Source organism: Pseudorasbora parva, chromosome 18 (assembly GCF_024679245.1).
Source record: "Pseudorasbora parva isolate DD20220531a chromosome 18, ASM2467924v1, whole genome shotgun sequence".
Lineage (NCBI taxonomy): Eukaryota > Metazoa > Chordata > Actinopteri > Cypriniformes > Gobionidae > Pseudorasbora > Pseudorasbora parva.
This window is the reverse complement of record NC_090189.1, coordinates 10,956,888-10,981,099: the sequence shown is the minus strand read 5'-3', so window position 1 is coordinate 10,981,099 and position 24,212 is coordinate 10,956,888. Positions and strand designations below refer to the sequence as shown.

The 24,212-nt window shown below is 39.8% G+C and overlaps 1 protein-coding gene across 7 annotated transcripts in view; it reads left to right on the top strand.

The window, feature by feature from the left end:
• ptpn13 (protein tyrosine phosphatase non-receptor type 13) overlaps positions 1–24,212 on the top strand; it is a 117,533-nt gene that overhangs the window by 77,739 nt on the left and 15,582 nt on the right. Inside the window, exons 19-31 of one of the 7 annotated variants that reach the window (XM_067424270.1) lie at positions 10,467–10,573; positions 11,722–11,781; positions 14,856–14,945; positions 15,328–15,435; positions 17,001–17,132; positions 17,264–17,697; positions 19,556–19,699; positions 20,294–20,387; positions 21,549–21,634; positions 21,727–21,877; positions 22,009–22,223; positions 22,347–22,445; positions 23,128–23,480. In XM_067424270.1, coding sequence (XP_067280371.1) covers positions 10,467–10,573; positions 11,722–11,781; positions 14,856–14,945; positions 15,328–15,435; positions 17,001–17,132; positions 17,264–17,697; positions 19,556–19,699; positions 20,294–20,387; positions 21,549–21,634; positions 21,727–21,877; positions 22,009–22,223; positions 22,347–22,445; positions 23,128–23,480 — 2,073 coding nt within the window. Of the gene's footprint in view, positions 1–10,463; positions 10,574–11,721; positions 11,782–14,855; positions 14,946–15,327; positions 15,436–17,000; positions 17,133–17,263; positions 17,698–19,555; positions 19,700–20,293; positions 20,388–21,548; positions 21,635–21,726; positions 21,878–22,008; positions 22,224–22,346; positions 22,446–23,127; positions 23,481–24,212 lie in introns of all 7 variants that reach the window. The other 6 variants (XM_067424271.1, XM_067424269.1, XM_067424273.1 and 3 more) reach the window with 6 other exon arrangements.

Genomic DNA, 24,212 nt, shown 5'->3' with positions numbered 1-24,212 from the left:
AGGCTTTCTCACTATGCTTCGTTTTTACGAAATCTTTATACCCCTCTCTTCTCCTGATCAATGGTAGCTTGTTAAAGTGCATTTAGAATGCCCCAAATATTTAAGATATGGGCAAAAATACCTCTGTATCTTTTATATTTATATAATTTAAAGGTGCAATGTGAATTTTAGCGGCATCTAGTGGTGAAGTTGTAAATTGCAATGACCCATCGCTCACGCACAGAAGCTACAGAGGCTGACACAGGACAAAACGGTTGTCAGTCCTAAAGCTGCCAAGGTAGCAACACGGTAAACACACTGATGTGGTGTCTCTTATGTCTTTAAAACTGTCTCAATCTCCTGCTCTCCGGCTGTTTATGTCTTCACACTCATATCGCTCTCCTGTTTTGCAATGATTTTGATATCTTTAAACCCGTCTCCTTCTCCTGCTTGGTTGTAGTTTGTCTTGTAATTTCTTTATCTTATCCTCCTGTCGTTTATAAGGTTTTTGCACCTGTCTAACTCTCCCTTTCTGCTGGAGTTTGTTTTATGATGTCTTTGTACCCGTCTCTCTCTCCTGATCTGATTCAGTTTGTCTTACTGCTTTACACCTGTCTCACTGACTCTGCTCTGTTTTTGCTCCTGTCTTACTCTTCTTCATTGTATACCTTTACACTGATTTCACTCTCCTTTTTATTGTACTTTAGTTTCACAATATATTTACACCCGTCTAAATCTCTAGCTTTGTTTTATGATTTCTTTGCACCCTTCTCTCTGCTGATCAATTGTAGTTTGTCTTTTTAAATAATGTATTTCCTCCTGTCTCACTCACCTAATCTCGGCTGCATCATATCTTATATATTATTTTATCTTTACTCCCATCTCACGCTCCCAATCTGCTGTGGTGTGTCTTATGTCTCAAAACAGTGGTGTTTTTCTAGTCTACTATGGTTATTCTTGTGTCGTTATACTCGTCTCACTGTGCTTTTAGTTTTTTTATGCTCATCTCACACTCTTGCTCATCTGCAGTTTGTTTTCTAATTTCTTTACGCTTGTCGCACTCTTCCCTTTTCTGCATTTCTGGGTTGCTCTGTCAGCTTTCTGCTGAGCTGCCTGGGGCCAACAGCATTAATCAGCTCTCAAGGGAGACAGACAGTCTCTGCATGTGAGACTGATATTCTTAAAACCGTGTTAGCACATGTCTGCAGCTATTTTCTAGTCCTGTGAAGATAATTGTAATATTTTACCATCAATGGTGTAATGCATACTCACAGAAACTTGTGAGGTGACATCTTGATTTAGGTGATTGTTATCAAGTCTATATGAATTGTAAGGTGCGTGTGATAATTTATAAATATGCAGTTTCACACACTGGCGATTAGTGTTGAGTTTAACGCGTAACTTATGTAATCAGATTACTTTTTCAAGTAACTAGTAAAGTAACACATTACTTTCACAACATATTTTACAACAAAATAATCGGAGTTACTTTTTCAAGTAACAAGTAAGTTACTCATTTATTCACTGGTAGCTCTCCTGTCCCCACGTAAATGCTGAGGCGTTGTGTACAAACATACACATTGTAGTTCTAGGCTAAATGCGAGCGCACATTTACCAATCTCACTTGCACAAAAAAGATTAATTAATCTTCAAAAGGAATATAATCAGTCAATATCCAATAATTATATAAAACAAATGTGTTTATGAATTTAATCATACATTATTAACCAATGTCTTGCTGCTGACCTTCGGAGATCCAATTCAAACATAAGCAAAAATTGTTTTTATTGAAGTAAGTGTTAAACTTTTTTCCCCCTGCATCCTATTCTTCTATGATTCAGAATGGCAGCACAGCTAAAAGGTTTGTTTGAGCTGCGCCCTTTACTGTATGTGTGAATTTTCATTTCTTTCATTCTGAGGCTGCTTATGTCAATTTTGGTGTGAAATGGTCTTTACATTTGCCCAAAAATAGTATTTTTTTTAAAAACATTTGTTATAAAAGCCCAACCAAGGTGAAAAAAGTAATGCAAAAGTAACACAAGACATATCATTTCTTAAAAACTAACTGAGTAAAACAATTAGTTACTTTCTAAATGGATAGTTCTCGCAAAAATGAAAATTAGCCCAGGATTTACTTACCCTGGTTTAGCGTTCTGAGCAGCCATTCAATGCCATTTATAAAGCTTGGAAGGACTTTTTAAAATATAACTCCAATTGTATTCATCTGAAAGAAGAATATCATACACTTTGGCTGAGAAAATCATGGGCAAATGTTCATTTTTGGGTGAAAAATCCTTTAAAACTCCTTTAAAGGAGTAATGTGTAACCCCCTAGAATTTAACACAGTTCTATGTAGTACCATAGTTTGCCTGAAGGGGTCGCTATATGAGTTGGTTGGCTTACACACAGAGACTAATAGAAGAAGACTGTTCGTTGCTGGTACGCACGAGTGTGTTTGTGGTTCAAAAGGATTTCCGACTGATGTTAACTGAGAGACTTTATTTCTGCGAACTCTGACTGTTTTTTTGTTGCCCGATTCCATCCTGTGACAACTGTGTGAGTTATGCGATCTATGGCGAGCCAGACCCTGTGATTCGGTGAAGGACCTGCGGACATTCAACTCGGACCCGTTTCCATCGCGGGATTCATTTGATTTCAGCTAAGCTGTTACTTTATACACACACTACCCGGGTAGTAGGAAAAAAAGGCCTTATAGATACATTTTTACACTACACACTGACTTTGAGAAGAACCCAGGAGAACTTTCGGACATTTTCTTTTAATCTTCTTATTTCTTCTATTTTGTTTTATTTGTTTCTTGGACCAGTTACGCACAACCCAGACTGAATAATGGAATTTTCCCATTTCTGATTATTGTACTGGGACTATACAACAAAGTATTATTCTGGTCACTGGCACTTGTTGTTTTTTTGTGTCTTCTGTGCAATAAATGTGCTGGCTGCTAGCTGTTTCACACCTTTTGGCCTAAAATTCATTTTTATCCTCCTGAGAGTCGAACCTAGCCCTATTCTAAAGCATATTCTGAGTATTGTAACACTTAATTTTGTGCTGACAACTGTTGCCGTGTTACATCGACCCTTTTTGTGGCGAGCCAGCCAGGAGGATAATTACAGCCTGAGCACAAGTTATTTGATTGAACAGAGTTTTATTTTATAATCATTTCCTGTACAAATTTTGCAAAGTGCTTTGGGAAAAAATGAGTTATTCAGATATTGAGAAATGCTACAATGTCAAAGCAGAATGTACCGTGTGTGTTTTAGGCATTACCGATACAGACACTGATGATGAAATTGCCGAAACTCTTGAAAAATATGGAGTTGTGGTGAAAGTAGTGAGAGTGGCCCCCAGTACTGTACAGTCAGGGCAGTCTACTGCAGTAGTAGAGTTCGATACACACACTCCTGTTGCACTCATGGAGCCTGATTTCCCTCTGGAGATTAAAAATGTGCGAGACCCCACAGTTATCTGGCATGTAGATAGTGTCAAAGTGTTAGCCCCACTTAAGCAGTCACATGCCCAAGCTGAACATCCTTCACTAGATGCAAGTGCGACCAGTAGTGATGAGAGTGGTTCAGATGCGACATCTTCTGACCAGAGCACATCCATCCTGCAAAGACACAAAACGAAATTGCAGTCTAAAAGATCAAATATGAAGGCTATCATGCCTAATTCAGAGAGAAAATCTGACCCAGTAGGGAGGAGAAAGACTCCAAAGTCTGCATTGAATTCACTTACTTCTGATGAATTAAACCCACCTGAGGTGCAACGCATAGTCGTTGAACATGTCATTAAAAATGAGGCTTCTGCAGTACAAGCGCATTCAAAATGGCTGCGTTCCTTCTCTGGCAAAGTTCCCAAACCCCCAGGTGAAGCCGATTTTGACACATGGTGCCTCCATGTTGACCTGTTGCTACAAGATTCTCTCCCTCCAGATGTTCAGCGGAGGAGGATCCTTGAAAGTCTCTTACCACCGGCCTCAGATGTGGTCAAGCAACTTGGTTCCACTGCCCCTCCACGTGATTATGTGAAACTTCTTGATTCCGCTTATGGGCTGGTGGAGGATGGCGATGAAATCTTTGCCAGGTTCTTAAACACTCACCAGGACACTGGTGAAAAGGCTTCTGACTACTTGCAGAGACTGCAGACCATCCTTAGCACTGCTGTCAGGCGGGAGGGAGTAAAACAGTCCTCCGCAAATCGCCACTTACTGAAACAATTCCAGCGTGGGTGTTGGGATCATTCCCTGATACTTACTCTTCAGCTTGAGTCTAAAACAAAGACACCACCTGACTTTGCTGAGTTGCTGTTATTGCTCAGAACTGAAGAAGACAGAAGAGCTGCAAAACTTGATAGGATGCAGCGACACATAGGTGGTTCAAAGCATAAGGTTATGAGTCATGCACAGTTTGCTACTGATGTCTCTGCTTATGGCGACCCTGGTGTGTTGCAAGCTTGCCTGTCTGAGACTGAGGCATTGAGAAAGCAAGTGGCCGACCTGCAAATGCAGTTGACATCCAAGTCTAAAAAGAAAGAAGGACGTGAGCCTAAGTTAGCAGAAAGCCCAAAAGTCATGCCAGCTAAAGGAGAGATAAATGTCCAGCAAGTAACAAGTAAACCTCCAAAGCCATGGTTCTGCTTTAGATGTGGAGAAGATGGCCATGTAGCCAGACTATGTGAAGGCTCCATTAACAAAGCCCTAGTAGACCAGAAGTACAAAGAGCTTAAAGCCAAACAGGATGACTGGACAAAGAGAAACGGAATGCCGTTAAACCGAGTCGGGTTTCAGTAATGGGACATACTGGGGCCCTTTGCAGAAAGAATTGTCCCAATGGATTAACTGAAGAAAGAATCAAGAGTCAAGCCCATTCCAGTGTTTCATCAAATGACAATGATCTAAGTCCTAGTATTATAGGTCCCAGATGCACTGCTGAAATTGTCATTGAAGGGAACCCCTGCGTCTCCCTTCTCGATTCAGGGTCACAGGTGACAACTGTGTCCAAGTCATTCTATGATGCTCACTTGTCATCCCATCCAATTCTCTCCCTGGACAATCTCATTGAAGTCGAAGGAGCTGGAGGTCAGACTGTGCCTTATTTGGGCTATATTGAAGTGAGCATGCGTTTCCCTGAATATATCACTGGAAAAGCTGAAGCGGTCACCACTCTAGCACTGGTCATTCCCGACTTCAAGTTCAATCTTGAAATCCCAGTACTTATTGGCACTAACACCCTAGATAATTTGTTCAAGTCTTGTGTCACAAACAGTAATGGTCGTGTTTTTCTCAACAGTCGATGTCCACACTCACCTCTAGTCCAGAACCTGTTGCGCAGATACACCATTGAGCAACAAAATGGCAAAGTGGGCCAGGTCAAGTTGAAAGGGAAAAAGAATGTCAGAATACCTGCTGGTCAGAAGATAGTCCTGGATGGATATGTAAGAGGTGTGTCTACAGCTGGAAATTCTCCCCTTGTGGTGGAGCCATGCGCTCACTCCAGTCTTCCTGGTGGTTTGCTTCTTTGTAGTTATGTCCTCACAAGCCCCAGAAGAACATCATTCAAAGTTCCTATCCTTCTTCAGAATGGAACCGCTCATGAAATCACCCTTCCAAAGAAATGTTGCTTAGCTGAGCTTTACGTTCCATCTGCTCTGTCTTTGTTAAAGGATACCTCTATTGAGGAGAATGAGCCCCAAATGCTTCCTCCCTCCGCCGTAGTTCACTGCAACACCATGTGTTCTACCTGTCATGATAACAAGATCACTTTTGATTTCACCGGCTCACCTCTCTCTGAAGAATGGAGAGACAGAATTGCAAAAAAACTAAATTCCATTCCTGAAGTTTTTGCTATGAATGATCTCGATTACGGACATACCACGGCAGTTAAGCACAGAATTCGCCTCTCTGACCCAACCCCTTTTAAACAAAGGGTAAGGCCTATCCACCCTTCTGATTATGAGGCTGTTAGACTTCACCTTCAGGAACTCAAGGATGCAAAGATCATTCGGGAGTCCGAAAGTCCATTCGCTTCACCCATAGTTGTTGTAAAAAAGAAGAATGGTTCCATTCGACTCTGCATAGATTACAGGAAGTTGAACAATCAAACAATAAAGGACGCCTATGCACTGCCCAACATTGAAGAGACGTTCTCCGCCTTAACAGGATCTAAATGGTTTTCTGTTATGGACTTGAAATCGGGGTACTATCAAGTTGAGGTTGAAGAGGAGGACAAATACAAAACAGCGTTTGTGACACCGATGGGATTCTGGGAGTTTAACAGGATGCCACAGGGGGTGACGAATGCACCTAGCACCTTCCAGCGTGTTATGGAGAAATGTGTGGGCAGCCTGCATCTAAAAGAAGTACTTGTTTTCCTTGATGACTTAATCGTCTTTTCAAGTAGTCTAGAGGAACACGAGGAACGCCTCATGAAGGTCTTAAACAAATTGAAAGAGTTTGGCCTAAAGTTGTCCCCAGACAAATGTCGGTTCTTCATGAAGTCCGTAAAGTACCTTGGACACATTGTTTCAGAGAATGGTGTGGAGACTGACCCCGATAAAATCTCGGCACTTACCACCTGGCCGAAACCCACCAACATCAGTGAGCTAAAATCCTTCCTAGGATTCACTGGGTATTATCGGAGGTTTGTCAGGGACTACTCGAAGATCGCAAAGCCCTTAAATGCCCTTACCGCTGGTTACTGTCCACCCCGGAAGAAAAAGGGGTTTAAACTTCTATCCAATGCTGACTTTAGGAAGCCTTTTGGCAATAGATGGACACCCGAGTGTGATGTTTCCTTTCAGACATTAATTGAAAAACTCACCACAGCCCCAGTGTTGGGTTTTGCAAACCCAAAGTTGCAGTATATCCTCCACACAGATGCCAGCCTGCATGGCCTGGGTGCTGCCTTATACCAAGAGCAAGACGGCCATCTCAGGGTTATTGCATTTGCCAGCAGAGGGTTATCAAATTGTGAGAAACGTTATCCCACACACAAGCTGGAATTTTTAGCATTGAAGTGGGCGATAACAGATAAATTCTATGACTATCTGTATGGAGCAGAGTTCGTCGTCATGACAGACAATAACCCGCTGACGTATATTTTAACATCCGCAAAGCTTGACGCTGCTGGACACCGTTGGCTAGCATCCTTATCAAATTTCAATTTCAGCCTTCAGTACCGGGCCGGGAAGAAAAATCAAGACGCCGATGGTCTGTCCTGGCGGCCGCACGCCCAACCAGACATGGATTTCAGTTCTAAAATGGAGGATGACCGTATCCATCAATTTATTTCCCAGTTCATGAAAGAAGGAAATGTAACCTCGTTTAATAATGAAGCAGTAAAAGCCATTTGCCAGAAGCATCAATTGTGTGAGCTTGAGGCAGGAGGAGACGAATTTTATTCACCTGCTGCTTTGGAATGTTTGGCCATGAATGCTGATGCCATTCCAGCAGAGTTCTTGCAGGCAGATTTAATTCCTGGGTCAAGCACTCTCCCCAGAATGTCACCGCAAGAGTGGATTGCAGAACAGTCCAGGGATCCCACAATAAGTAGAGTGATTGAACTCCTGAATACTGGTAAGCGACTCTCATACCGTGTCAGATGTCATGAGACCCGAGAAGTTCAGCTGATGCTCAGAGTGATGGACCAATTTATGTTCATAGATGGAGTACTATACAGAAAGCGTATGAACCAAGGGAATTTGTCCTATCAACTTGTTCTTCCTCAGAAGTTCCGGGAAGTTGCGCTGGAAGCCCTGCATGACTCAGTAGGTCACATGGGAGGGGAGCGGACTTTAGATCTGGTCCGCACACGCTTTTACTGGCCGAGGATGCTCTTAGATGTTGAACGCAAAGTCAATACTTGCGAGAGGTGCATCAGGAGGAAGGCTAAGGCCGAAAGAGCATTTCCTTTGGTCAATATAGAAACCAGCAGGCCTCTAGAATTAGTCTGTATGGACTATCTCTCTCTAGAACCAGATGGCAGAGGTACCAAGAACATCCTAGTTATCACGGACCATTTTACTAAATACGCAGTGGCAGTCCCTACAGCTGATCAGAGGGCAAAGACGGTTGCCAAAACTCTGTGGAATAGCTTCTTTGTGCATTACGGGATTCCAGAACGGTTACACAGCGACCAAGGTCGTGACTTTGAGTCTGCGGTGATTAAGGATCTTTGTCTCCTGCTAGGGATAAAGAAGACTCGAACAACTCCTTATCACCCGCGCGGGAATCCCGTAGAAAGATTTAACCGCACACTTCTTCAAATGCTTGGTACTCTCCAAGAAGAAGAGAAAGTGAGATGGCGTGACCATGTCCAACCTCTGGTACATGCCTACAACTGTACCAAAAATGATACAACTGGTTTCTCTCCTTATCAATTAATGTTTGGAAGACAGCCAAGTCTTCCCATAGACGTGGCTTTTGGTATCAAACCAGAAGGAGGGAAGAAAGTCACTCACACGGAGTATGTCAAAAAGCTGCAAGAGTGTTTACAAGAGAGTTACCAAATTGCCGTTGAACACAGCAGGAAGACAGCTCTTCGTAACAAACAAAGGTACGATCTGAGGGTGAGAGAGTCTACCTTGCACGTTGGGGACCGTGTTCTTGTCAAAAACGTGGGAATAAGAGGTAAACATAAGATTGCTGATCGATGGAGCAACACGATTTATCAAGTGGTCAAACAGATAAACGAGTCTCCTGTTTTTGTAGTAAAACCTCTTACGACAAATGGTCCAGAAAAAACACTTCATCGAGATTTGCTTTTGCCCTGTGGATTCTTGACTTCCACCAATCCTACTGATGAAAGTGACAAAGAGGAGAGAGAGGAAATCTCTTCCCCAAAAGAAACATTGTTGGAGAATGAGTTTCATTATCCTAATGAAGAATCAGTCCAGGACCCTGATGCTGAGGTGGATTATTATTTCCCTCAAACCACACAAGACACATCATGTCCTACCATAACCATTATTCGAGAAGTACCTTACGACAAAGTCATGAATGAGGATACAAGTGGGAGTACATTGAATCCTAATGCAAGGCCATTTGAACCTCCAGGAAGAAAGGAAAGGACTGTACCAAAGGTGCTACCTGGGAAAATTCTGGAAGAGAACTGCTTACCTGGAGAGGTCTTGGCAGAGGATAACTTACCTGGGAAGTCCTTGGAAAAGTCCATTGATGGGAATGATGAGTCCAATCAGGAGTTGATTCTTAATAATGCTGAACCTGCTGAGCAAAAAGAGAATGAAGCAAGAGAAGATGAACACAATAACAGTGAAACTGTGAGTGTCGAGCATGAACTAGGGAATAAAGACATACCTGCTCAAGAGATCCCAGAACTCAGACGTTCTACACGACATAGGGAACAACCTGATAGACTAAATTATAAGTCGTTAGGAAATCCTTTGGCATTAGTTATGCATTCCCTTTTAGAAGGTCTAAACCAAGCTTTCACCCAAGCCTTTCAAGCTGATGCTTTCCCTCAAGTTAGAGTACTAGCGCCTGATACATCTGAACTCTTATAAATATTCTACATGCAGAGACGCATGCAGGTTCAGGAGGGGAGGATGTAACCCCCTAGAATTTAACACAGTTCTATGTAGTACCATAGTTTGCCTGAAGGGGTCGCTATATGAGTTGGTTGGCTTACACACAGAGACTAATAGAAGAAGACTGTTCGTTGCTGGTACGCACGAGTGTGTTTGTGGTTCAAAAGGATTTCCGACTGATGTTAACTGAGAGACTTTATTTCTGCGAACTCTGACTGTTTTTTTGTTGCCCGATTCCATCCTGTGACAACTGTGTGAGTTATGCGATCTATGGCGAGCCAGACCCTGTGATTCGGTGAAGGACCTGCGGACATTCAACTCGGACCCGTTTCCATCGCGGGATTCATTTGATTTCAGCTAAGCTGTTACTTTATACACACACTACCCGGGTAGTAGGAAAAAAAGGCCTTATAGATACATTTTTACACTACACACTGACTTTGAGAAGAACCCAGGAGAACTTTCGGACATTTTCTTTTAATCTTCTTATTTCTTCTATTTTGTTTTATTTGTTTCTTGGACCAGTTACGCACAACCCAGACTGAATAATGGAATTTTCCCATTTCTGATTATTGTACTGGGACTATACAACAAAGTATTATTCTGGTCACTGGCACTTGTTGTTTTTTTGTGTCTTCTGTGCAATAAATGTGCTGGCTGCTAGCTGTTTCACACCTTTTGGCCTAAAATTCATTTTTATCCTCCTGAGAGTCGAACCTAGCCCTATTCTAAAGCATATTCTGAGTATTGTAACACTTAATTTTGTGCTGACAACTGTTGCCGTGTTACAAATGCAATATTGTAATGTATTATTTTCAAAGTAATTTTCCACAGCCCTGCAGGCAATTTTTTATGAATTGATCAGAAAACAAAAATAAATGCCTTTGCACTGATTTTCTTTTACTTTTTCCTCATGTCAGCAGTATGTTCAGCACCACGGTCGATGACAGTCTCCGCTGGAGCCCCAAAAGCTTGAAGAAAGAGTCTGACTCTTCCTCCTGTGAGGACACGGGACAGGCATATGTCGTAGGTGAGGACAATGACACACGACCGGCTGTTTCTGTCTCATCTCCACTCGCATATGCCTGGAAAATGGCTCATCACCCTCAAAGAACGTGTCTTTCTGCTTTTGAACTCTCTTTTGCCGCCTCTAACTTCCTTACTTTGTAGTCTGTCTCTTCAGATGGTCTGTCAGGATAGTGGGCGGAATCCATCGCTGCGTCTCTCTGTGGAGTCAGGGGCTGTCTGCCTTTTTCGTTTTATCTTTTTAACAGCTCTCTCCCTCGGTTCCCTCACTGATCTTTTCATTTTACTTCTTCATTTCATCCCATCATCCCCTGTCAGATCAGAGAGAGCAGCAGCCCGAATCCTCTCAACATCTTCCTCCGCATGTAGAGAGATGGCATAAAGAGATTACTATCTGAATTTATGTGCTTATACATGGATCATTATATATGTCAAAGAATAATACAAGCCTTTATATAAAAAAGTGATGATTTTAACATGGTAAATTATTGTTTTGTGCAACATAACAGCAAAAATCACTTTCTTCATGAATGTTCCTGCTTTTATTGTGCACATTTTAATTTGGTGCAAATTGATCCAATGAAAGAAAGTTTCCTTTTTGGAAAAATTTCCTCTTACTCTTCAACCTCTCAGTTATGGTCCAATCAATTCCCAATCCAAATTGTTTTGTGTATCTTTAACCATGATAAAATAATTATTAATTCTGGATTGTTTGAATAGAACGTGTAAAAGGACAGTATTTATTAGAAATAAAACAACTTTTGCAACATTATTAATGTTTCTGAATTAAATTATTAATTTCTTACAAAAAAAAAATCTTACTGACCCCAAACTTTTGAATGCTACTAGTGTATATTTTGAGTCATTAATATGAAATTAATTTAATGTGCAGTTGTGTGGGATAACAACTGGTGAGATGAGTAAATGACGACCGAATTTAGATTTTTGGGATAAACTATCCCTTTGAGTACATTCATGTATCATGTAAAAAAAAAAAACAATGTAATTAAACAATTCATTATTATTATTATCATTTTATGTTTTGGTTTGAACTGTCAGGTTATCAGGCTTGAGATACCCTTTTATAAATGTATTCAATTATTATGTAGTTATGATGGTCCAGAACCTTGACCTGTTTTTTATATTTCCCAGGTGTGAGCATGCACAGCTCTGGAGTGCCCTCTACTCCTGCCTCTTCCATAGGAATCACTGGTACGGTGTATATTCTGTCTTTCGTTTTGGCTTTGTCGAGCACAGCATAGCTCTATGTACTTTTTTTTCTGCCTGTCATCTGTTTCTTTTCAATGGTCAAATTTAGTAAGTACTGAAAGTTGGTAGGAAATGTCATGTCCTGTCTGGCCCTGACACATAAACATCGGCTTAGATTGCAGTGAACTTTTAGTGAAGTAAAACAGTCCTGTTTTTAATGTCAATAATGACAGACGTTTGCCTCACAGTGACAACAGCCTCTGTTTAATCAGAACTTAGAATCCCAAAGTCGGATGAGAACTTGCCAAATCCAACATGCTCCGCATAGCAATGTTTTTTCTGGGGTTTTACATGGCATGGATGGAGAACATCTTTTCTAATGCACGTTTCTCTCTCATACACACTTGGCTCAAGTTTCATTGCTGTCTTTCTCTGGCTCAGATGGATTCTGCTTCGCTAAGCTGCATGTTTTTAACAGCTCTGATATACGGTCATGGTGTGGGCTGATCTCCCTCATGCTCAAGTGTGAGTTGCTGGCCATGGCTGTTAGTATAGCACATCAGAGTTGGGACACATATAATGTTGTCCCTTATCACAAAGACACTGTTATGAAAGATTAGCCCAGCTTGTGGAAAGCTGCGCATGCGTTTGATATGTTTTATACCTACACAGATGCAATGAGCAAGCATGTATATAAAATATCAGGGGCAGACAGTTCATATAAACTGTGAATGCTAGCATACCCAAGCCATTCGTGGACGTCCTGATTAATATTAACACAATAAATGACTATAAATTCCCTTGTTTTGAGGTGTACCATAAAGCTGACATGATAAAATGTTGGTAATGTGTATGTAAATGCCTGTCATTTATTTATTTGCCATACGATGGGTAAACGGATCCACAGCAGCTTTGGCGTCTATGCTCTGTTGTTATGTATCATCATCATTGTCCCATGTTCTCATTGGTTTGCTGGCATATAGAGAATTTCATGCAGAGGGAAGCTGTCGACAAATCACTCGCCCAAGAGGAAAAATGTGCTGTTGCTGCTAGATCTCGATCAGCAAAAATCACATTCTTCTGATACAAAACTAACTAGACTAAATCAAGTGGAAAAAGTCAAGTGAAACTATTTTCATAATATTTTATTTTCTCCATGAGTACATTTATTTGGAGCCCTGCTGTAACTATTCTGAGGCTGCTAATCAATAGTCTATGCGTTTGTTGGAGTCAATTTGCATTTTTAACTTATTTTATTTTTATTTTATATATATATATATATATATATGTATATGTATATGTATATGTATATATATATATATATATATATATATATATATATATATATATATATATATATATATATATATCAGTGGCGATTTCTTTAAGACTGCAAGGGAAGCTCGGCTTCCCTTATAATGTCACAAAATTAATGGTCAAATATGTACTATTATATTAACATTGTATTGACTAAAAATGCGTTAGAAAACGTTCATCTCAAAGACGAGTTCGTTCAGAATCAGTTACATATAGCAGGTCGGCTGACTCGATATATTTCTCATACATTCCCGCAGCGTCTCAGTGCATTTCCCTATTGAAGCCCAGTGTCCATTGACTTCAATGGGGCTGCTTTAAACGTTTTTTTTCATCGCTTCGAAACTAGACGGTCATTGGATAAACGCTGCGATTATGTCCCGCCCACGGACGCTCTGTGAACTTTTGTATATATATATATATATATATATATATATATATATATATATATATATATATATATATATATATATATATATATATGCTACTTATATTTATTATTTTATACTTATATTTAATTCTTAATAAAAAAAAAACATTTCTGGCATACATTTAAATTGACACCTGCCATGGTGTTTCTTATTACATGTACATGAACTTCAATGACATCCCATTCTTAATCCGTAGGGTTTAATTTGGAGTTTGCCCACCCTTTGCAGCTATAAGGGCTTCAACTTTTATGGGAAGACTTTCCACAAGGTTTAGGAGTGTGTTTATGGGGATTTTTGACCATTCTTCTAGAAGAGCGTTTGTGAGGTCAGGCACTGATGTTGGACGAGAAGGCCTGGCTCGCGCTCTCCACTCTAATTCATCCCAAAGGTGTGCTATCGGGTTGAGATCATGACTCTGTGCAGGCCAGTCAAGTTCCTCCACACCAAACTCACGCATCCATGTCTTTATGGACCTGGCTTTGTGCACTGGTGTGCAGTCATGTTGTAACAGGAAGGGGGCATTCACAAACTGTTGCCACAAAGTTGGGAGTATGAAATTGTCCAAAGTGTCTTGGTATGCTGAAGCATGAAGAGTTCCTTTCACTGAAACTAAGGGGCCAAGCTCAAACCTTGAAAAACAACCCCATACAATAACCCCCTCCAGCGAACTTTACACTCGGTGCAATGCCAGATTGCTAGCCAGACTGGTCACTCCAGAGAACACATCTCCACTGCTCTAGAGTCCAGTGTCTGCATGCTTTACACCATTGCATCCGATGCTTTGCATTGCAATTGGTAAAAAAAAAAGGCTTGGATGCAGCTGCTCAGACCTGGAAACCCATTCCATGAAGCTCTCTACCCACTATTGTTGAGCTAGTCTGAAGACCACACAAAGTTTGGAGGTCTATAGCTATTGACTCTGCAGAAAGATGATGATTTAGTAGTAAGGAAATTTCACAAATGGACTTACTGCACAGGTGGCAACCTATCACGTTACCATGCTTGATTTCACTGAGCTCCTGATAGAAACCAATTATTTCACAAATGTTTGTAGAAGTGTCTGTATGCCTTAGTGCCTTAGGACTTGATTTTGTACACCTGTGGCCATGAAAGTGACCGGAACGCCTGTATTGAATAATTTGGAGGGGTGTCCCAGTACTTTTGGCAATAGAGTGTATGTGGTTTATATATAAAATGTTTTGTTTAATTTATACATACATCTGTGAATGGGTCTTTTTGATTGTGTTTTCTAAATTAACCTTAATAACACTGGTTGTTAGTTATCAAAGTGTATCTACAACCTAAACCTCTCCCCCTTCTTCCCATCCACAGACTCCCTGAAGAAAAAGGTGCATGCTTTACCCTCTCCAGAGCGAGAGATACAGACTGTAAATCTGAAGAAAGATGTCAAGTATGGACTGGGTGAGTAAGAGGGGCTCACACATCTAGTCAGAATGGAGCTCCTTTGACACAAAATGCTGCTTAATTGGCAGATTATCAGAACACACAAACACACGACTATAGTCTAGAGTTCTGGAAGTCCTCACTGCTCACACTGTGATTAATGAATCCCTCCCCGGGAGACAGAGGGTGCTGTTTTACATCCTCCTCAGATGCTGACTTGTACTGAAATATCTTATCAGTGATGGACAACCTCTCATTCAGGCTGAATCCTGATAAGATAAATAAATTTAGCATATGCACAATTAAAGGTCTCAAAAAGATATTTAATTATTTGGATATTTGTCTTATTGTAGTTTGTGAGACATAGTAGAACGAAGTGTGTGTTTGTGTTGCTCACTAGGCTTTCAGGTCATAGGCGGAGAGAATTCTGGCCGTCAGGACCTGGGCACCCTCATTAGCTCCATCACACCGGGTGGACCTGCAGATATCAATGGCTGTCTGAAACCAGGTATAAAGAGGAGAGAAGTGATCTTCTGTCTATAATTACAAGTAGTTTGAATTTTCTGATTGAAAGCATCACATTTTAGTCGAGAAATTTGCAAAATTCATAGAATCTTATTCCACAAAACCCTTGAAAGATTTAATCATTATATTATACTTTTAACAATTTTTTTAGCATGCTTTAAATCAGTGATTCTCAACCAGGGGGGCACAGAATTGATTAAATTAATAAAATTAATAAATTATAATTCATATAAGTAAACAATCTAACTCTAATCTAAAATAAAATTCTAAACAAATATATATATATATATATATATATATATATATATATATATATATATATATATAGCCACGTTTCCACCACAGGAACTTTACCCAGGAACCAGGAACTTTGGGTGGTACTCTGTGTGTTTAGACCACAGGAACCAGGGTCTAAATGAAGTTCCGGGTAAATATTTCCCCCTCCTAACGGCCCTGCTCGCGAGGTAGTACTTTTTCAAAGTTCAGGAACTTTCAAGGGCGAGACTTGGGCGCTGAACATGCTGATTGGTTGAGCTCACGCAGCATTTTACTTCAACCACCATTTTTTAAAGTCTTTTGTGAAGTTCGTTCTGCGGTTTAGATAACGATCGGTTTAGATAACGTTCAGTAAACAGTCCACTAAATATTTCAATCGGTACAAAAAATGTCATAATTTTTTGTTCATTTTTGCAGTCGCGCAAAAATGATTACTGTCCGTTGTCACTGACTTGGAGGAGCAGTCGCGCGCAGTCTTACATCACCGGACTAATTTGCCTAATCTTCACGGAACTTTAGATCGCGGTGGAAACGCAGACAGTTGCAGGTCTGGGGGGGAGAAAAGTTCCTGTAAAAAAAGTGCCCGGTACAAATTGTTCCTGGTAATTTTGGTGGAAACGGGGCTTATGTCAATCAAATGCAAATAAGTCACTCAGTAACTATTGTTTTTATTGAATAATTCCATATTCTTTAATATTAGAACCGTCAGGGGTCATTGTATACCTAAACCTGCCAGTGGGTAAAATTTACTCATACACTTGATTAGCTAAAAGAAACACATTATGTCACTGTATTATGCCACTATCTTTACAAAGTAATGTCTAGTCATGCAATTATTATTTTTAGTCAACTTGAGCCAGGCTACACAAAACACTTTTTAGTGTATTTCTTTTATTACATCATAGATCGGATGTTTAGGAAACGGACAGACTTGATTAAATGGCAAAACAGTAGCAAACAATACACAATACAAAGTTGCATTAAAAAAAAAAAAAATTCTTTAAAAAAAATATCTTAATTTGAAGGTATGCATAAATTTTACTGGGAGACTTGGATATTTTATTGAAAATCTGTTATGTAAATTTAAAACAGCCATGGGTACATTACAGCGTGGCTGTTCTAGTGTTAAACTTGTGGAATCAAAAAAATTAGTCACGGTCAATTCATTTTAATATTTCAAGCTTCTATTTATAAAGAAGCTTTGCCATAAACAAGCAGCTTTGTCATTATGTGACACTTGGCTCAACAACTGTTTTTTGCGTTTTCCTGCAGGTGACAGGCTGTTGAGCGTGAATGATGTCAGTCTGGAAAATCTGTCACATGGCAATGTGGTGGAGGTTCTGCAGAGCACACCTGATGATGTCACACTTGTGGTCTCTCAACCTAAAGAGAGACTGCTTCCAGGTAATGGATGCATATGGCCATTTTGTAAAAACTAATATACAGAAAACACCAGAATATTTCTGAGAAAAAGCTTTTCTGAAGGGTTTTAGATGGCAGCACCATAAATAAGCCTATTTTTTTGCCTCTGTTAGACTCTCCGTCAGGAATCCATCTCTATAAATCAGCTACTCAAAATCAGGAAGTAGATGTTGATTCTTCCTCTGAAGAACATACACGCTCCCCCAGCCCACCTCTTATCACCAGCAAAACATCTCCGTCTCCGCCTCAGTCCATTCGACAGGGCAGCGTCAGTTCGCAGGACTCCAGGACGGAGAGCGCCGGCCTCCTGCAAACAAATCTCAATGGAATCCATCGCAGCATTCCCATCGAGAGTCCCGTGGCAGTGCAGTCACTGACAGCTGACAGTAAACCCTCTGTTGAAGCCACTCCACCAGCTTTGCCCCCTAAAACCCGAAAACCCAAAGTGCCAGATGTTCCTAAAGAGCTGGAATACTCCGACAGAGGGGATTCCGACATGGATGAAGACACATACTCAAGTAGCCAAGAGAAACAAAAGACTAAAAAGGTAGAATCAGTCTCTGTAGTGATTTGAATGAACTTTGACTCTGACCTCAAGGTTTCGTTTCGAGTATCTAGTCAGCATCTGTTTGTATGAACTTTGACGTGTGCTTTTTAAGATGTTACTTCAGTGTTCAAACCTCACGAAAAATATTAAATTGCTTTTTTTGTTAAATAATAGGACAGCTCTCAACTCGCTCATTGCATCCCTCCTTGGAGTTCCTACATGCCAGCGGAGTTTCACTTAATCAAATGCAGAACACAATTTGAGATTTTCACATTTACACCGTGTCCTAACCATGTCCGATTGACAGGTCTAAATCAATATGTTCAGTGGCACTTGCTAAGGAAAACGTCCCTAAAACTATTGGTCGTTCTATGGTTAGAGATGTTCCCAAATTCATTGCATTGAAAGAGGTACTTAAGCCGAAAGTACACTTTGTTTTTCACGTTTGCAAGTGTATGTTCACAGTCGAACACACAGACTTGTATGTGTACACAGGCAGAGTGTTGAGGAATCTTTCGCCACGAGTTACAACCCATGTAAACTACAGCAAAAAAAATGTAATGCGCATCTGCAGCCTGCAGTACACGCGTACTCTTCTGATAACGAAATTCGCATCATTGTACGCTGACCCTCACGTACGCGTAAAAAGTGAAGTATACGTTGGCTTTTAGTTTGGGGTCAGCAGGATTTTTTTTAAAGAAGTCTCTTAGGTAAGACTCTTACCAAGGCTGCATTTATTTGATCAAAAATATAGTAAAAACTGTAATGTTGTGTAATATTACAATTTAACATTTTTTAATACATTTCAAAGTGTAATTTCTTCCTGTGAACAAAGCAAATCATTCTAATATGATGATTTGCTGCCCAAGTAACATATTAGTATTATGATTGCTGAATATCAGTATTTTGTGGGAAGTGTGATACCTTTATTTCAGGATTCGTCGACAAATAGAAAGTTGATTTATTTGAAAACTTTTGAAACATTGCAAATGTCTTCACAGTCTCATTTTATCAATGTAATGCATCCTTTCTAAAGAAAAGTACTAATTTCCTTCAAATAAATGTAATCTTTTTTACTGACCCCAAACATTTTAAACATAGCAAATGCATATCAATGTGTTAATAAACTACCCAAAACCACATAGTAAAACGGTTTTGGGCCAATGAGATTTCAGTGTGGGCAAGGCTAAAAACACAACCAGGTGACTGACAAAATGTTTTTTCGATCGTCGTCTCAAAGGCTGCTTAGATCAACTTCACTTGCCTCTCCTGGATAGCACACACACAGTGTTTCACATATTGATATTCAGATATATCAGTTCCTTTAAAGGGAAGGTTCACCCAAAAAATTAAAAATCTGTCATCTAATCATCCTCAAGTTGTTCCTAACCTGTATGAGTTTCTTTCTTCTGCTGAACACAAAAGAAGATATTTTAAAGAATGCCAGTAACCAAACAGTTGCACTATTATTTTTTAAGTCAGTAACTACCGTCAACTCTGGTTACCAACATTCTTCAAAATATCTTCTTTTGTGTTCAACAGAAGAATGAAACTCATATAGGTTGGCAACAACTTAAGGGTGAGTAAGTGATGACAGCATTTTCATTTATTGGTGAACTATCCCCTTTAAAAGCTAACCTCACACTTTCGGTTCAGTACACTTCAGAGCCACGCAAATGTGTGAAATATGAATAAAATCGTTCTAACTGCTTGACCATCCCTCTCTCTCTTTCTGACCAGTTGCATTTCTGAATGTAAATGCAATGCAGTTGTGCATGTCAACACCATTAACCTCTGACCCTTGCATGTATACGGCTGTGCACGGCCTTGTATTTACCCAGCTCTTCTCTGTTCACAGGGGGTTTCTCCCAACATCGTCACGGAGACTTTAAGTGCTAGTAGCCCAGAAGTCAATAGCCTCCAGCCTGGAGATCTATTTGACATTGAGCTGTCCAAAATAGACAGCAGTCTGGGCATTAGTGTCACGGTACTGTTCGGAAAGGTTTCCGCTCTCTCTTTTTTTTCTCCTTTGTTTCCCTTTGACTTACTTTGTGTGTGTGTTGTTTTTGTACCCTTAGCCCTCGCTCCTTTTTGAAGCTCCTCGCTTGGCTTCAGTTTTGGGAAAGTAGATTTGGCTCTTTGCATGCAGATTTTTACAGGCATTTGAATTGGCTCCTTCACAAACGGTAAAACCGAAAAACAGTAGGTACAGCAAAGTGCAGAAACACGCACAGCCAAGAGTACACGGCACATTTTCATCTGTAATGTGTTTATGATGGAGAAGCACTAATGCCTGCATGGATTTGCATTCGCTTGTCTGTGGTGTGATTTTTACAGTGATGCTTTTTACAGCATGCTGATTTTGTTATGTAGACTTTTTGTGAATTAAAATACTTTTTCTGTATTTTAAAATACTGCAATGAAATTCATGAATCATCAACTCAAGAAATCAAGTGGTTTGCTTTATGATTGTAAGGATGGGTATATCTAGAAAATATAAAATGATCCTTTCCAATGAAAACACAGAGCATAGGCACTTTTCCCCATGATGTTTGCCCTTTGTGTATGGCTATATTAACATGATTTTCTGTCTCAGGGTGGATCAAACACAACACTGAGGCATGGAGGAATATACGTCAAAGCAGTCATTCCTAAAGGAGCAGCTGAGCTGGATGGGAGGATAAAGAAAGGTAAAAAAAAAGACTTTTTTTTTATTAAAAAATAATACACTACCATTCAAAGTTTAAAAAAAAAAGAAATTAATACTTTTATTTATCTAGTATGCATTAAATTGATCAAATGTGATAGTAAAGACATTTATAATGCTACAAAATTTTCAATGAAAATTCAGCTTTGACATCACAAGAATGCATTCGTTTTTTAAAGGTATTAAAATATGAAACAGCCATTTTAAATGGTAGTTTTGGTATTATTGCAACTTGTAATATTTCACAGTGTTGAGGCTATACTGTAAGCCTCGGCATGGATGGCGTGGTGTTCTCAACTCATAGCAACAGGAATCCAAGCTCAGACGTTAGCTTTCTTTTCTCATTTATTATAAAAGTAAAAAGAGTATTTTTCCATCGAATGGCTCTTCACCCAGTGTGGCTATAAACAAGTGTTGTTGTGCTGTTGGTGGAAAGGGTGTTCACGGCTATGGTAAGAACCGTGTGTTCCCCGCCATCCACACCTTGTCTGACAAAATTACCACAACTGTAAATATACTCAACTCTCAGTGAAGTGCCACGCCTAGTGCAATGCTCCCTCTAGTGGCTAAAATAGGAAATAACAAAATTAACCTGCCTAAAAGTTAGTATAAATGGCTCCTACACACAGTATTACTGTTTTTATTGTATTTCATTGAATCAAATAAATGCTGCTTAGAGAGACTTATTACAAAAACAAACTACTGTGTATTCATATATACATAATAATTAGACACAATACACACATATATTATATATTATGTGATTAATTGTTTGACAGCCAATACAATATAATAACAATATAGCATGACCCGTCATAGGACAAGCGTTCTGGAGAATGCATTCTCTATTCACAAAAATATATAATATAGTATAATATAATATAATATAATATAATATAATATAATATAATATAATATAATATAATATAATATAATATAATATACCATGACCCTACATAGGACAAGCATTTTGGAGAATGCATTTTCTATTTTCAGAAAATATAATCAAGGTATAATAAATATAATATAGTAATGATATAATTTATTTTTTATTTTTTTATTTTGTGGGGTAAAAGATGAACAGTTCGTTTCTTCAAGAGATTAACAGCGTTACAATCCTGTGTGTTGATTCTTTGTCCTACAGGGGATCGTGTTGTGGCTGTGAACGGTAAGAGCCTTGATGGAGCGACTCACAAACAGGCGGTGGAGATGTTGAGAGATACTGGGCAGGTGAGAACGCTGGATGCTGCACTGCGCCCCCTAGAGGACTTCTCTTCTCTGAAAGTTTAACAGCGTTTTTAAAATGTATACCCATTGTCTAGGTGGTGCATCTGTCGATGGAGAAAGGCCTGCCCCCAGAAAACAGTGTTCATGCCCCTCTGACCCCTCAAGGAACTTCTGAATCTCAAAAAGCAGCTGCAGCGGAGGAGGTGCCGCCACTGAAGAAAGCAGAATACAACTTCATTACACCAGGTATGAGGTGGAATTGACACACTTGATTATGCGCATATGAAAATGTGCTAGAGGTAGAGGTTAAAGATGTGGGCTGGTTACCCAAATGTTGTGGATATGAAGAGTGTCCTTGTTCATATTTACCCCTCTAGATAACATGTTTGAGGTGGGGTTACTGAAGAACACGTCCGGTCTGGGATTCAGTTTCAGCCGTGAGGAGAATGTTCCCGGAGAGCCCTCGGGCTCCAGCATGGTCAGGGTCAAGAAGCTGTTTCCAGGGCAACCGGCAGCCGAGAGTGGCTGCATCGAAGTAGGCGACGTCATTCTACGAGTCAATCAGACACCACTCAAAGGACTTTCACAACATGTACGTAAACCCTTTAGTCAGTCTGTGCAGATTTAAAAAATATAATTTTAAACAAAATACTAACAAAAGTTAATGCTGTACAAATTGCAAACCAAAAATATATTTCCCATTGCCGTTTGTCAGGATGTGATCTCTGCTCTGAGGGGGACAGGACAGGAAGTGACCCTTCACTTGTGTAGACCTGAACCAGGGGTTTTACCTGAGATGGACCCTGCCTCTGCAGTAAGAAAAAAAAGTTTTTGTCTCTCTGATCTTAATTTACATGTCTGCATCGTGTTCCATTACCTAAAGGATTAGACACCCTGTCCCTGAACCACAAAACCAGTCATAAGTCGCACGGGTATATTTGTGGCAAAAGCCAACAATACATTGTATGGGTCAAAATGATCCACTTTTCTTTTGCCAAAAATCATTAGGATATTGAGTAAAGTTCCATGAAGATCATGTATCAAAAATGTATTATTATTATTATTATTAATATGCATTGCTAAGGACTTCATTTGGGCAACTTTAAAGGCGATTTTCTCAATATTTAGATTTCTTTGCACCCTCATATTCCAAATTTTATTAAAAAATTGATTTAATTTAATTGATTTAAATTGAGTATTTGATTTTGTTTTAATTTTGAGCGTTTTATTTAATTTAGAATTTTGAGTTTTGAGGGTTTTTTTTTAATCTTTTGTCTTATTTTATTTTGAGTGTCTCGTTTTGTTTGATTTTTATTTTATTAGTAATATATTTATTTTGAGTCTTATTAGATTATTGTGATCTCATTATCTCTCCAGTGGCCTGTCTGATTAAATTTTTTAGCAGCTTTAGTATTTCTATAATGATTCAGCTATTACTACCTATTTTTTGACTATTTGACATCTTTAAAATAAAAACAAAAATTCACACACTGCAGACTCCCGTGCCTTCTCCACGAAAGGAACCTCGTCCCAAGCCCCAGCCTGATCCCAAGACGAGCTCCCCTCCTCAGGCGGAGCACCAGCGGTCGCTGGGCCCTGTGGAAGAGGCTCTGGAGAGGTTGCTGATGAAGTCTCCCAGTCGCAGGGACAGTTACAGCGACAGCACGGACAATGATGAGATGGAGGCCTTCAGCCCTGCCAACCTAGAGCAGGACAGTCAAGCCTGGGACCGAAGTGTCTATCAAACCCCCATGGAAAGACTCCCATATGAAACCAATATGGACGACACTGTACGATCTGCATATTACTCTCCCAGACAATCCATGTCTAGACCGGAGGTCAACAGAAGGTCAGAAATGTGTTCTTTAACTATAAGCCAAAAGTAATGTGTTTTGCAAATATATGTGCTTGCTACACAGTAAAAAAAGTTAATGCCTTAAAAATGTAAGTACAATCAACTTGGCTGTATAAGTAATTTCAACTTAAATTATACTGAATTACAATTTTTTTTTAATCATGTATACTACAATTAGTAATGTAAATGTTCATCTTAAATATATTTTTTTCTAAATTTTCATTGGGGATTCATTCGGCACGTCCCTCACAGTGCATTGTTCTCTAGCCGTTGGGGGGTGCATCGGTTGTACACTCGTTATTACGGTGCATTATTGGATTGAACGAGTGCACTATCGTCCACTATGGTTTTGGATACCACACCACTACAAATGGCTGTCCCCCCAAATAGCGCCCTATTTAAGGGTATAGGACGCAGCCCCAGCGTTCTTACATAAGCCGACTTGGTTGTATCATATAATTGGGCACAGGTTACAGAGTTCAGGTGTGACGCACTAATTCTCTCATGTGGGCGTGTTTTGCTCAGCCTGTGTCATGTGACTCTGTAAGTGTTATAGAACACGGCAGCCAGCAGCAGTGAAGTGCTTGTTTGCACTGCTGAATGCAGTGTGATAGAGATCTGCAGGAAAAATGACGTGGCTTGTTTTGACTGACAGTCTCTTCGAGCAGAAATGAAAAGAATTAAATAACAGGAACAAGTCGATTCGTTTTTAGTTATGTTTAGTCT